Source organism: Podarcis gaigeae (genome assembly GCF_964106915.1).
Source record: "Podarcis gaigeae genome assembly, chromosome: 9".
Taxonomy (NCBI): Eukaryota; Metazoa; Chordata; class Lepidosauria; order Squamata; family Lacertidae; genus Podarcis; species Podarcis gaigeae.
The window spans coordinates 75,666,689-75,679,548 of NC_139685.1; the positions used below are offsets into that span (position 1 = coordinate 75,666,689).

The 12,860-nt window shown below is 47.7% G+C and overlaps 1 protein-coding gene across 2 annotated transcripts in view; it reads right to left on the reverse strand.

Moving 5' to 3' along the window:
• Positions 1-6,102, reverse strand: part of GFRA4 (GDNF family receptor alpha 4) — a 137,022-nt gene extending 130,920 nt beyond the window's left edge. Inside the window, exon 1 of one of the 2 annotated variants that reach the window (XM_083756708.1) lies at positions 5,214-6,102. In XM_083756708.1, the coding sequence (XP_083612834.1) occupies positions 5,214-5,253 (40 nt within the window). In that variant the 5' untranslated portion in view covers positions 5,254-6,102. The remainder of the gene's footprint in view (positions 1-5,213) is intronic. The other variant, XM_083756707.1, reaches the window with a different exon arrangement.
• Between the last annotated feature and the right edge of the window lie 6,758 nt (positions 6,103-12,860).

A 12,860-nucleotide genomic window follows, 5' to 3' on the forward strand; every position in this document is an offset into this window, starting at 1 on the left:
ATTAAAAACTTCCCTGAACAGGGCTGCCTTCAGATGTCTTCTAAATGTTAGGTAGTTGTTTATCTCTTTGACATCTGATGGGAGGGTGTTCAACAGGGCGGGCATCACTACCAAGAAGGCCCTCTGCCTGGTTCACTGTAACCTCACTTCTCGCAGTGAGGGAACTGACAGAAGGTCATCAGTGGACCTCAGTGTCCGGGCAGAACGAAGGGGGTGAAGACGCTCCTTCAGGTATACTGGACCGAGGCCATTTAGGGCTTTAAAGGTCAACACCAACACTTTGAATTGTGCTTGGAAATGTACTGGGAGTCAATGTGCATTGGCTGCCTATCCCAGGCTGTTCTGTCTACACAACACCTCACTGCCACTCCCCAGAACCTGTGGCCTGAGGTAGTCCCTTGCTCTGCCTAACAGTAGAACCGGCACTGTGTTCCAGGATGCATTGACATAGGCATGGAATAAAGCCATGCGCTTTATTCTTTCCCACTGAAACCAATGATATTTCTTTTAACAATGCTTAGTTCTGATGGAATCATGCCCAGCGATTCATCAAATGAGCTTTTTTGATCAATCAATCAATCAATCAATCAATCAATCAATCCTGTACTTTTTTTTTTAAAGGGTAGTGGTGCCTCAAGCATATTTTCCTAATGGCAATTTATGATACCTAAATAGAGCCTGCATGTTCAGTTGCAGGATACCCTCAGGTATCAGAACCTGGGGTTGGGGAAAGACGCCGAGAGAGGACTCCTACTCTCTTGTCCAGTTAAGCCCCATTATACCTCTCCTCTGTGAATTTGTCAAGTCCTTCTTAAAAGGCATTTCATTGGCCAGCATGCCATCTTGTGGCAAGGAGTTCCACACACACTGAACTGTGCAAAGAGCTCCCTCTTCTTGTTTCCTCAACCTTAGGCCAGTCAATTTCACTGTATAGCCTTGAGTACCAAGATTTTCAGAGATGAAGAGAGAGAGAGGGAGAATGACAGAAAGTGGATGGGATCAATAAATGGGGGCAGGGAATGGTTGAAACCATGAAGATTTGGGCTGGCTCAGTCACAAACCTGGCAGCTGTCCAGGACAACATCACTTGAAGCGCTGGGCTATTCCTGAATAAACCCACCTCAGAACCTTCTGCAACATTTTGCACTGAGAGACAGTATGGTGTAGTGGTTAGAGTGTCGGACTAGGACTGGGGAGACCTGGCCTCAAATCCTCACTAAGCTATGAAGCTCACTGGGTAACCTTGGGCCACTCTTACTGCTTCTCAGGGTCGTTGTGAGGATAAAATGAGGAGGAGGAGATCTAGGTTTGAAACCTTGAGCTCCTTGGATAAAAGACGGGATAGAAATGCAATAGATAATATAGATAAACATTCCCACTTCCCCAAAATGATGCATGAATCAAACCCTGGCTATTGCTTTAAAATTGCACTTCTCCAGATTTTGTGTTGCCGTTCTCCAACCCCAAACGCAAATAAATTAGATGAAAGCATTGCCGGAAATAACACAAACCATGCATTAGGGACGGGAAAATAGCTTGCAAAAATGGGCATATGATGTAAAACCGCACACACAAACGTGTGCATTTGCCAGGCTGGTGTAGCATCACCTGGGAGACCAGAGTTCGAATCCCCACTTATCCATGAAGCTCCCTGGATGGTGACCGAGGGCCAGTCACTGACTCTCAGCCTAATCTACCTCACAGGGCTGTTGTGGGGATTAAATGGAGAGCCTAGGAACCACGTGATCCACCTTGAGCTCCTTGGCGGTGGCGGGGGTGGGGGTGGGGAAGGCCAGATACAAAGGCAATAAATGAAGATGAGAAGAATAAATCCTGAAATCCTGGCCAATTTGGATCAGGACTTAAAAAGAGAGAGCGCTTATGTGGAAGTGTGGCAAAATGAGCGTAAGACTGAAAAAAAGGAGGGGAGAAAATGAAATGGGATGGTTCGCTTACCCCTTTCCTGAACAGAGTCTCTGTGCAATGAACCTGGCTCAGGCTGGGGTCTAAATGAATGGCTTCCATAATTTTTTCCCAAAGCTGGACTTGCTGCCCAGCTCAGCGAGAGAAGAAAACAAGCCAAACTGAAGTGGCCAGTTTCTTTCATCCCGACCCTTGAGTCAGCTCTGATGATTAAGGCTATGTGTCTGTCATCTGAGGTTCTTTAACCGTACAACGAGGTCATGGAATGATTGAGCCCCAGAATTCAACATCTCAAGGACCTTCGCTTCCTTTCCTTTCCTTTCACAACAAATCCCTTGGTCTTTAGGATTGCAACGAGAAGCTTTGAGGATATGACGGCGTGGCCTGATGGAGAGGTCAGGTGCTGGTTGTTAGGGGGAAGGTCCCAGGTTCAGTCTTCAGGCAGGGCTGAGATAGTCTCCTTCCTCAAACCCTGGAGAGCTGTTGCCAGTCAGAGTAGACAATATTGATCTAAATGGACCATGGTCTGACTCAGGGCAAGGGAGTGTCCTAGCTTTCTACGGTGTGTGTGTGTGTCTTTGTTTGGGAGGGTGACTTTATCAGAGCTTGCAATTAGGAAAGAAGGGTTCGGAGGGCATTTGATCCTTCTGTGTCTCTTCTTAAGACCAGAAGCCAAATTCATCATGCCAGTCCACAAACTTTGCAGATTTAAGGTTAAACTTGCACAATCGTGGGACCATCCAACCTCTGTTAAAAAACCTCCAGTGAAGGAGAGTCCATCGCTTTCTGAGGCAAGTCCATTCCACTGTAATGCATTTCTGTATGTTGTTTTCACTAAGATGCAATTTTTGCACGCATCTGGTTGCAAAACTGCGTTGCAAAATTCGGAAGAGTGCACATTTCAAAGGCGACCAGAGTTTCTTTTTTGTGTGTGTAGTGATTCAGGAAGTGTGAATTTGGAGCGTTCACCCTAAAATGTGAACTAAACAAATTTCTCCCACATCTCCTTACAAAAACTCACTGAGTTACCTTGGACCTGTTTCCCTCTCCTCTCTGTCTTTCTGGATAATCCCTTGCTGCAAGGATAAAAGCCGGGGAAACCCATAGATATCTTTCTGAGCTCCATGGGGTTGGGGGCTAGAGAAGCAGAATACAAATCCAGTAAATAAAAAGCACAGTAAGGGGTGTGTGGGTGGAGCTGTCTATTTCACTTTCTCTTGGTTTCCTATATTTTCAATCTTAAATTCAGTTCTCCAGATTTCCTCATCAGATATATTCTCACCAGCATTTGGGTGCTATTTCCTCCTAATAGACACATGTTTGCATGCCATTTCCCTATAAATGCACAATTTCTCCAAATACAATGCATCCTTAGCATTGGTCTAATATGCATCTTTATGTACATTTTATATACATTTTTGCACACATTCGTTGGCTGGAGAACTGCAACATTCAGGGAAGTGTACATTCTGAAGGACGGCTGTGCTGTGGTCCATGTATTACTGTTTCAGAAAGTGCACTTAGGTAGGTTCACTTCGAAATGTGACCTCAGTGCAATTCCTCTCCTACCGCTATTTGACAGGGGAGCGTGTGCAGGAGCTTCTGTGGTGCCCCAGAAGGAGAAAAGTCACCCTCTTCCTTTCTTGTGGACACCAGTTCCAAGGTCTTCTTCTGGCACGCAGCACATTGCCACCTCATTGTGCTCCAGAGAAGATGGCCTTGTTACCTGTCCTGACCCATTTCATGCAGGTCAGCTTCCCATGCACACAAGCAACCCCAGAGGTCTGTGTGAAAGGGTACATTTGCAGGGGCAGCTGCACGTCTTCCAGAATCCATCAGATTTGTACAACAGTGGCTTAAGCTTATATCTTTTGGCACAGAGTGGGGAAGGAAGACTCTGAGCTCCACAACTCCGAAAGCTTCACCCCACTACAAAATCAGGTGCTCCCACATAAATACAGTGGCAACCCATAGCTGTGTGAGGCCCCACACCCATGTTTGCTCACAAAAGGGTGACATGGGAGAGCCTGGTAGCATGGACTGGAGTTGGCTCAGTTTTGCAACGCAGTCCCCCGGGGAGAAGGTATTGTGTGTTTCTTTCAGCCTGTTCACTTTGGAACATGCGAAGTCCTTCTGAGTAGCCATGAAAAAGTGAGGCCAGTCTAGAGAGTTCAGTGCAGGCAGTTTTAATTGAGTCAAGAGAATGTCTGATCAGATTAACTTGACCCATTACTTTGGTCAATACTGTTAAGTGATTCTGTAACTAGATCACTTTCCTCTTCCTGGATCCCCGAGCAAGGGAGAAAATCGTTATGCTAAGAGAGGAGGGACCCTTTTTCTTGGTTGCACCAGCTGGAGAACAGTTAAGGGTAAGCCAGACATGTACCAACAGACTAAAGGCTGCGATCCGAAGCATGCCAACTCCGAGGGAAGCTCAGTAGGAGCCAGTGGGATTCGCTTCCAAGTAACAACCATATGCAAGCCCAGCTTGATTGCGATGGAACTTACCAACCCAATGTGCTTTTAGCATCCGAGGATGTTCAGATCCTGTCTAATGACATCACCCACCCCTCAAAAAAAGAAAAGACCATTTGCTTTGAAATGGCAATTAACTGCCACTAAGAAACATGCTAAGCTAGATTCATCTCTCTCTCTCTCTCTCTCTCTCTCTCTCTCTCTCTCCTTTAATGTGGATCGTAGGCTTAGCAAAAGACACCCCCCAACGCCAAACATGACCTCTCTCTTTCCCCCCAACGTGAAATGGTTTGGCTGAATTTGGGGGCGCATCCCCCAGACCACTTGACACCGATTAGCTGCCTCTCAACCCGCTCACACTCTCCACGTTTTTTGCCCACACAGCCAGGGGAGCTGGCGAGGGGCAAAAGGGTGGATTTAGGGTGACCTTTTCCAGGAAAAGCATGCTTTTCAGGAAGCTGACATTCCGTATGTCCATAGGCAGTGTGGGTTGGGGAGAGAGTCATGATTGATCCAGCCATTCGCGACGGAACAACGCGACCTCGCAAAGTCGGCTTTTGCGAATTCATCTTTCCAGACCTCACACCTGGTCACTCACCCACCGCCTCTCAACTTATAGGCTTCCCCGCTGGGGTCAACCCTGGCCGGTGGGGAGACAGACACCTCCGGGAGCAGGAAACGCTTCCTGGCAAATCTTTGAACCCGGCGCACAGCCGCGCATGCATGGAGACGAACCGCGCAGCCCGCAGCCGACGACCCACAAATCTGGCGCTGAAAAGCCACTCCGAGGGAAGCCGGGCTTCTTCTCCACTCACCTGTCAGGATCAGCGTGAAAATGTACAAGATCCCCTTCATCCTGGGTTAGATCCCGGGCCCTTCTTCCCGTGTGGCAAAAGCTCAGGAGGAGGAGGAGGGGGGAATCAAAAGAGGACAGTTCTTGACCCCTTCAATCCCAAACGCATAAGAATCCCCAAGCGCTTTGGGGGACCCAGCCTTGGTCCTGATGAGAGAGCATCTCTGCTGGACGGTTTAGCCCTTCAGTTCCTGCCAAGGTGGCTCAGGAAGGAGCGGATGGGCTTCTCCTGCTTCGCATATCCCTCTCTAACTTCGAGATCGAGTCAAGCGAGCGGGCTCCCCCCTCCCGTCTCCTTTGCAAACTTCTCGCAGAGAGGAGAAAGGAAGAAAGGGGAAGGAATGCTCTACACTCGCCACCCAGTTTGGAATTCAAGGCGGAGATCAGGTACCCTATCAGGTCAAGCAGACAGGACATCCATAGCTCCTGCAGTCCGTCTTCGGTTCGGTGCGCAAAAGCAGGGAGTTGCGGGTGGGAAGCCAAGAGGCCAGCCTAATTTCGGGAGCTGGGTGCACCGGCTTCTTCCTCCTCGCAGCTTTTCTCAGCTCTGCGCCTGCCTCTGCTCCGAAACGCTGCTTTCTCTCTGCCTGGTCAGGCAGCAGCTGGAGCAGCCTTAAAGGGGCAGGAGCAGACAGAGCTTTCCAAAGGGACGAGGAGCGCCGCTCGCCGACCACCCTCCATCACCTCCCGCGCCCCCGCCACTCCTCGGACCTTCCTGCCGCGATTTGCTCCCGAGTCATTTGATAGGGACGGGCCAGGGTTTGTTCCAGAACAATGGGAGGCAGGATAAGCAGGAGCAGGGAAATCGAGGCTGTATAAAGTTCAAGAGCGTTGCTGCTGGAGGACGAGAAGGAGGGGAGCTGGAGGGGGGGGGGGGACGACGACGACGCTGGGTTTGCCAGAGCGGAATTTTAATCGGTTATGTACAGTTGCTGCTTGTAAAGAATAACATAAGAGGGTAGGGTCCCCCCCCCCGCTTTTCTTTGTAGAGAGAGGTTCAGGAGGGCAACGGGTGCCCTTTTATAATGGTGCAGCGGATGCGAACATCATTATTGCCTTCCCTCATTTTCTTCCTACCTGTCACCAGTCAGTTCAGCTTTGGATCAGCCTTAGAAAGGGAAGCTGAAATGAACCGGGGCGGGGAGGGGCGGCGGCGGCGGGAGGAGGCCTGAGGAACACTACCGAGCAAAATAATTGCATGCAAATTTTCCCCCGATTTGCATTTACATTATGCTAATTTGATTTTTTTTATTTATTTCAAAAAACCAATTCTCAGGGAATGGCCATTGTTGGGTTTTGAAATAAGGGCATATATGAGCAGGATTCGCTCTGGCTACTCGATGCTCATACATTGATACCTGAAAAAGGAGCCCAGAAGACTCATGGCTTATGCTTTCTGCGTGGATGCCTCAAATCTGCATTTCAAAAACGAAAACCGAAGAGGTTCAATAGGAGGAAAAAGTTGTTCTGAAATATCTCCGCATTTTCAATGCATAGGGATATTTGGGTTCAGTTCCTTTGGGAGGGTCTTCCCCTGAGGGTGGCATCCTGCACAGCCAGAATGGATGCATAATTCTGCACTCCAGATTCCTACATGAAACCCTCCATGCCCAGCTCAGTAGTAGAGAAAGGAGAGCTTGTTTGCTCTCTGTGGATTTGTGGTGCCCCATTTCATTGACCATGACTGAGGCACACAAATCTATGTTCAACTAATGACCATGCTTCCTTTGCAGAGGGGGTGGAGAGAGGAGTTAGGGCATTCTAAATAAAATCCACAAGCTCACTTCTGAAACTCCTCAGTTTTAACTAAGCCATGCTCATTCTAAAACACTGAACCTTTGGGGCTTGCCAATCAGAAGGTTGGCGGTTCAAATCCCCACGACGGAGTGAGCTCCCATTGCTCTGTCCCAGCTCCTGCCAACCTAGCAGTTTGAAACCACACCAGCACAAGTAGATAAATAGGTACAGCTGCGGCGGGAAGGTAAACGGCGTTTACATGTGCTCTGGCTTCCGTCATGGTGTCCCATTGCGCAAGAAGTGGTTTAGTCCTGCTGGCCACATGACCTGGAAAACTGTCTGTGGGCAAACTCCAGCTCCCTTGGCCTGAAAGCGAGATGAGCGCCACAACGCCATAGTTGCCTTTGACTGGACTTAACCCTCCATGGGTCCTTTATCTTTACCTTTACCTAAAGGTAAAGGTACCCCTGACCATTAGGTTCAGTCGCAGATGACTCTGGGGTTGTGGCGCTCATCTCGCTCTATAGGCTGAGGGAGCTTGCATTTGTCTGCAAGCTCATGTAGCCATCATGTGGTCATCTGGCAAACCAGAGCAGCACATAGAAACGCTGTTAACCTTCCTGCCAGAGTGGTATCTATTTATCTACTTGCACTTTGACGTGCTTTCGAACTGCTAGGTTGGCAGGAGCAGGGACCGAGCAACGGGAGCTGACCCCGTCATGGGGATTTGAACCACCGACCTTCTGATCAGCAAGCCCTAGGCTCTGTGGTTGGCCTAGGGGTCTGTTCCCGAAAGATGAGGGGGTGAAGCTCTATGCCCCCATCTCTTGTCATTTGAAGACTGGCTTACTCAATTGGAGTCCCCTGACTCTGGTTCTCAGGTGGTTTTAAAAGAGGAATTTATTGGTTATTAGTCATGACGGCTCTAGGCTCTGCTGTCACAGCTGGAGAGAGCAATGCTTCTGAAAACCAGTGGCTGGAAACCACAGGAGGGGAGAGGGCTGTTGTATTCAGGTCCTGGTTGAAGGTTTCCCATAATGGGCATCAGCTTGGTCCCTGTGAAAAGAAGATGGTGGACTAGATGGGACCTTGGCCTGACCCAGCAGAATCTTCTTATGTTCCTGTGCCCAGGAATTGGGTGAACGGCCTGTTTTGGGATGGGTTCCAGCCTGCCACTTCGAGTCTTAAGTGGTTTCTATGGCTAGGAGCGATTCTGCCCAGTTTAAGCTGATTTGCCAGCTGTGATTGTTTTTGGACCAGCATAGTGTAGCCTTAGTTATCTCAAGGGGGTGGCTTGCAGGTGCTTCAAAAGGCCCAGTAATTCGAATCGTAGAATTGTAGACTTGGAAGATAAGGGTCATCTAGTTCAACCCCCTGCAATGCAGGAATCTCAGCTAAAGCCTCGAGGACAGAGAGAGTCGAAAACCTCCCGAGGGTGACAACAACAACAACAACAACAACAACAGCAACAATTTATTTATACCCCACCCATCTTCCCCAGCCACACTGGACGGCTTCCAGCACAATATTAAAATACAGTAATGCATCAAACATTTCCCCTAAGGAGTGCTCTGATGGTGTTTCCTGCTTGGCAGGGGGTTGGACTCGATGGCCCTTGTGGTCTCTTCCAGCTCTATGATTCTAAACAGGGCTGCCTTCAGATGTCTTCTAAAAGTCTGGTAGTTTTTGTTTTCTTTGACATCTGGTGGGAGGGTGTTCCACAGGGCGGGTGCTACTACCGAGAAGGCCCTCTGCCCGGTTCCCTGTAACTTGGCTTCTCGCAGCGGGGGAACTGCCAGAAGGCCCTTAGCGCTGCACCTCAGTGTTTGGGTAGAACGATGAGTGTGGTGACGCTCCTTCAGGTGTACTGGACCGAGGCTGTTTAGGGCTTTAAAGGTCACTTTGAATTGTGCTCAGAAATGTACTGGGAACCAATGTAGGTCTTTCAAGACCGGTGTTATGTGGTCTCGGCAGCCGCTCCCAGTCACCAGTCTAGCTGCCACATTCCGTTCCACTGTCAAACAACTCTTACTATCAGAAAGTTCCTCCCTCCCCCAATGTTTAGTTGGGATCTCCTTTCTTGTCATTTAAAGCCATTAGTTTGAGCCTGTGTGATTGGTCTGTGCGTGAAGAAAGAAGGCAGTGGAGCCTGGGAGTGAAAGAAACTCTACAAGGGTGATGAGGAGATGCTGGACAGAGGAAGTATTCAGAAGCCGTGCTGCCTTCAACTGTGAAGGCAGAGCTTAGCCATCACGGCTGGGAGCCATCGATAGCCCTCTCCTCCTCCATGAATTTGTCGAAACCTCTTTTAAATCCATTCAAGTTGGTGGCCATCGCTGCTTCCTGTGGCAGGGAGTTCCAAAGGTTAACCATGAGAATCTTTAAACTGTCCTGAATGTACCAACTGTCAGTTTCACTGGATGTCCACAAATTCTGGTGTTATGAAAGAGGGAGAAGAACTTTCCTCTGTCACTTTCTCCATGCTTCCTGGATAGCTCAGTTGGTTAGAGGGTGGTACTGATGACACCACGGCTATAGAGAAAGGTGACCAGTTTACCTTCAAAGCTATGATATTAGCGGGAAAGGCAACTCTAGCTTTAGGTTGGAAAGGCAGAGAAAAATGGACAGTAGAGACATGGAATAGTTATTTGTTTGAACTTATTCAGACGGACCTGGGATGTGGGTGGCGCTGTGGGTTAAACCACAGAGCCTAGGACTTGCCAATCAAAAGGTCAGAGGTTTGAATCCCCACGATGGGGTGAGCTCCCATTGCTCGGTCCCTGCTCCTGCCAACCTAGCAGTTCAAAAACACATCAAAGTGCAAGTAGATAAATAGGTACTGCTCTGGTGGGAAGGTAAACAACGTTTCCGTGCGCTGCTCTGGTTTGCCAGAAGCGGCTTAGTGATGCTGGCCACATGACCCGGAAGCTGTATGCCGGCTCCCTCGGCCAATAAAGCGAGATGAGCGCCGCAACCCCAGAGTCGGCCACGACTGGACCTAATGGTCAGGGGTCCCTTTAGCTTTACCTTATTCAGACGGACATTGTCGCAGTCATGGCACAGGAAACAATGTGGAAGGACAAGTCCTCCACCATAAGGAATAGATGGAACCCCTATCTTCAATGGACAAAAACTACTGGAACAAAAGGCATTTGGTGGAAACTAAAGACACTATGCCCATGGCTGAGGATAATATCTTGAACCCTTCCAATGGATGGGGGGGGGGTAGGAAGGGAGGGAAAGGAAAAAATTGTACAGGAAAGTTAAAATTCAAAGCAGATAATATAATGTATGTAAAAATCCCAAACTCGAATAAACTTCAAAAAAACAGAACAAAACTGATGACACCAAGGTTGCAGGTTCTATCCCTGTATGGGACGGCTTTGTATTCCTGCATTTCCGGGGGTTGGACTAGATGATCCTTGGGATCCCTTCCAACTCCATAATTCCATGCCATGCACAAATTAATAGTGTTCTTTCTCAATCCTGCTGAGTATCCGTTCTGGGCAGCATTCTGCGCAAGGATGTCCAGAAAAAGAATTTGCAGCTTGATCGATTGCGCGCTTGCACAGTGCCCTTTGCTATCGGATTCCCAGTTCAGAATAAAATACAAACGCCAATAAAATCAATGCAGCAAAATCAATACAATGCAGCAAGGCAAACTGATCGCCATAAAGCCAGCAATAAAGCAGGAATTAAAAGAGGCAAAGATACAAAACTTTAAAAGCCCGGCGCTGAAATGATGATGGAGGAAGCAAACAGAGAGAAGTTTTTCTTACACTCCCGTGAGTCTAGAACTCATGGGCATCCAAATATAATATCAAATGTTGAGAAATTCAGGACTGGTAAAAGTGAATGGGCAACTTCTTCTCATGGGACAGAGATATACAATCATGGGACAATCAGACTGCTGCATTTTGGATCCTATTGTTCTAATACCAATCAGACTGCTGCATTCTGAATTCTATTCAACTCAGTACATAACACACCTAATTCAGGTGTGTGTGTGGATCTGGATAGGAGGATATCAGGCCTCTGATCTGCAGAGGGTCCCAGGTTCAATCCCTGACAGCATCCTCAGACATGGGTGTGAATGTCACCTGCCTGAATCCCCGACTGCTGCCAGTCAGAGTAGACAGTACTGCAGTAGATGGGGCTTGGTATAAGGTAGATTCTTATCTTCCTAGAGCTCCCTATGGATAAATTTCTTTTTGTGGGCATATGAGAAACTTGATTGATAGATGTGCTTTCACCACCGTTGTCATTTTTTGAGACATTGCTGGCAAATTGGATGTTTTGTTAACACAAACATTTTCAATGCTTATTACATGGTGTGTGTGTGTGTGTGTGTGTGTGTTGAGTTTGATTTGGAGGGCACCCTGTCTTCTTATTATGGGATTTTTCCCTTTTTTACATTATGTTCACCGTAATGGAATATCTTATTATAAGACATGTTATTATTTTCTACTCTAGCACTTGTGAGCCATTAGTGCCAAATAGTAGAAAGAGCAGGCTAGGATTTTTATAAGTAAATAAACACAAATGCTTTTTAATATTTAGGAAATGTGCGGTTGCTTTGTTTGTTACCACTGTCAGCCTACGCCTCCTAACTGTTCCAGGAGAGCTGTGGGCAGGAGAGATATTTCTGGTAAGCTGATAGAGGTGAAAGGAACCACTAGAGCTTTTACCTTCGAGAGAAAACTCCCTATACCCCAAATGGACCCATTCCAACTCTGAGTTTATTATTCCTAGGAGCAGCAGCAGCAAGGGAAAGGGTTCTCTCAACATCCAGCTTCAGGTCATTGTGACATCAGCAGCCGGGAGACTGTTTTGTTTCATTACATCTATTTAAATATCTATCACTTTCACAAAGTATATCAAGGCAGCTTACAACATGACAACCTATAACTATAATCTATTAATTGCATCCCAGTCTTCTCCAGGTTAAACATACCCAAGAAACCTCAAGAAATATCCTCCCTGAAGAAAGTTTGGAACAGGGGTGGAGGATTGGAGTCAGATGCAGGCTGACATAAAAGATGCAGCGCTCCGATGTCAGTGAAGTTAACTCTTTATTCGAGGAAAAGGCGTACAACTCAGCAACACTTCCCAGCAGCTCTTGCCCCAGTGGAACAGTTTTCAGGACTAAAAGTCCCTGCCTTCCACCCCTTCTGCCCCAGATGTGCCCCAAGCAGTTTCAAAATGTTTCTGTGCACCTCTGGCTCTGTTCTGCCCTCCTCATTATTCTACGCTTTCTTGAAAGCCAGGGAGAAGGAGAGCCTGTCACAGCTGGAGAGGGAGGCTCCATAGATTCTTTAGCAGCCTCTTAATTGAGTTGAAATTAAAATGAAATACTTTATTGTCACTTGTACAACTTGTATACAGTGAGATTACATGAGCACCCCCCACTCAGCTCTCTTAGTCTTAATTCCCCTCGTTTACTGATGCACACCCACCAAACCTGAAAGTCAGTTGCCCTGTTGTTATCTTTTCATTCAGCAGCCTAACAGTCCACAGATAGAAGCTGTTCTTTACCCTGTTGGTGCGACTAATCCTGCTTCTATATCTTCTGCCCAAGGGCAGGAGATCAAGAAAGTGCCGGCCAGGATGTGAATCATCCCTGAGAATTTTCCTCACTCTTCTGAGGCGACGTTCTTCCACTATTTCACCCAGAGGATGCAGGGGACAGCCCATAATATCTTGTGCTGTATTCACCACCCTCTGTAGGCACTTCCTATCTGTTGATGTCAAACCAGCGTACCACACCGTGATGCAGTGTGAAAGGACACTTTCTATTGTGGACCGGTAGAAGGAGATAATCAAATCTTGACTGACATCGTTCTTCCACAATACTCTGAGGAGATGGAGTCTC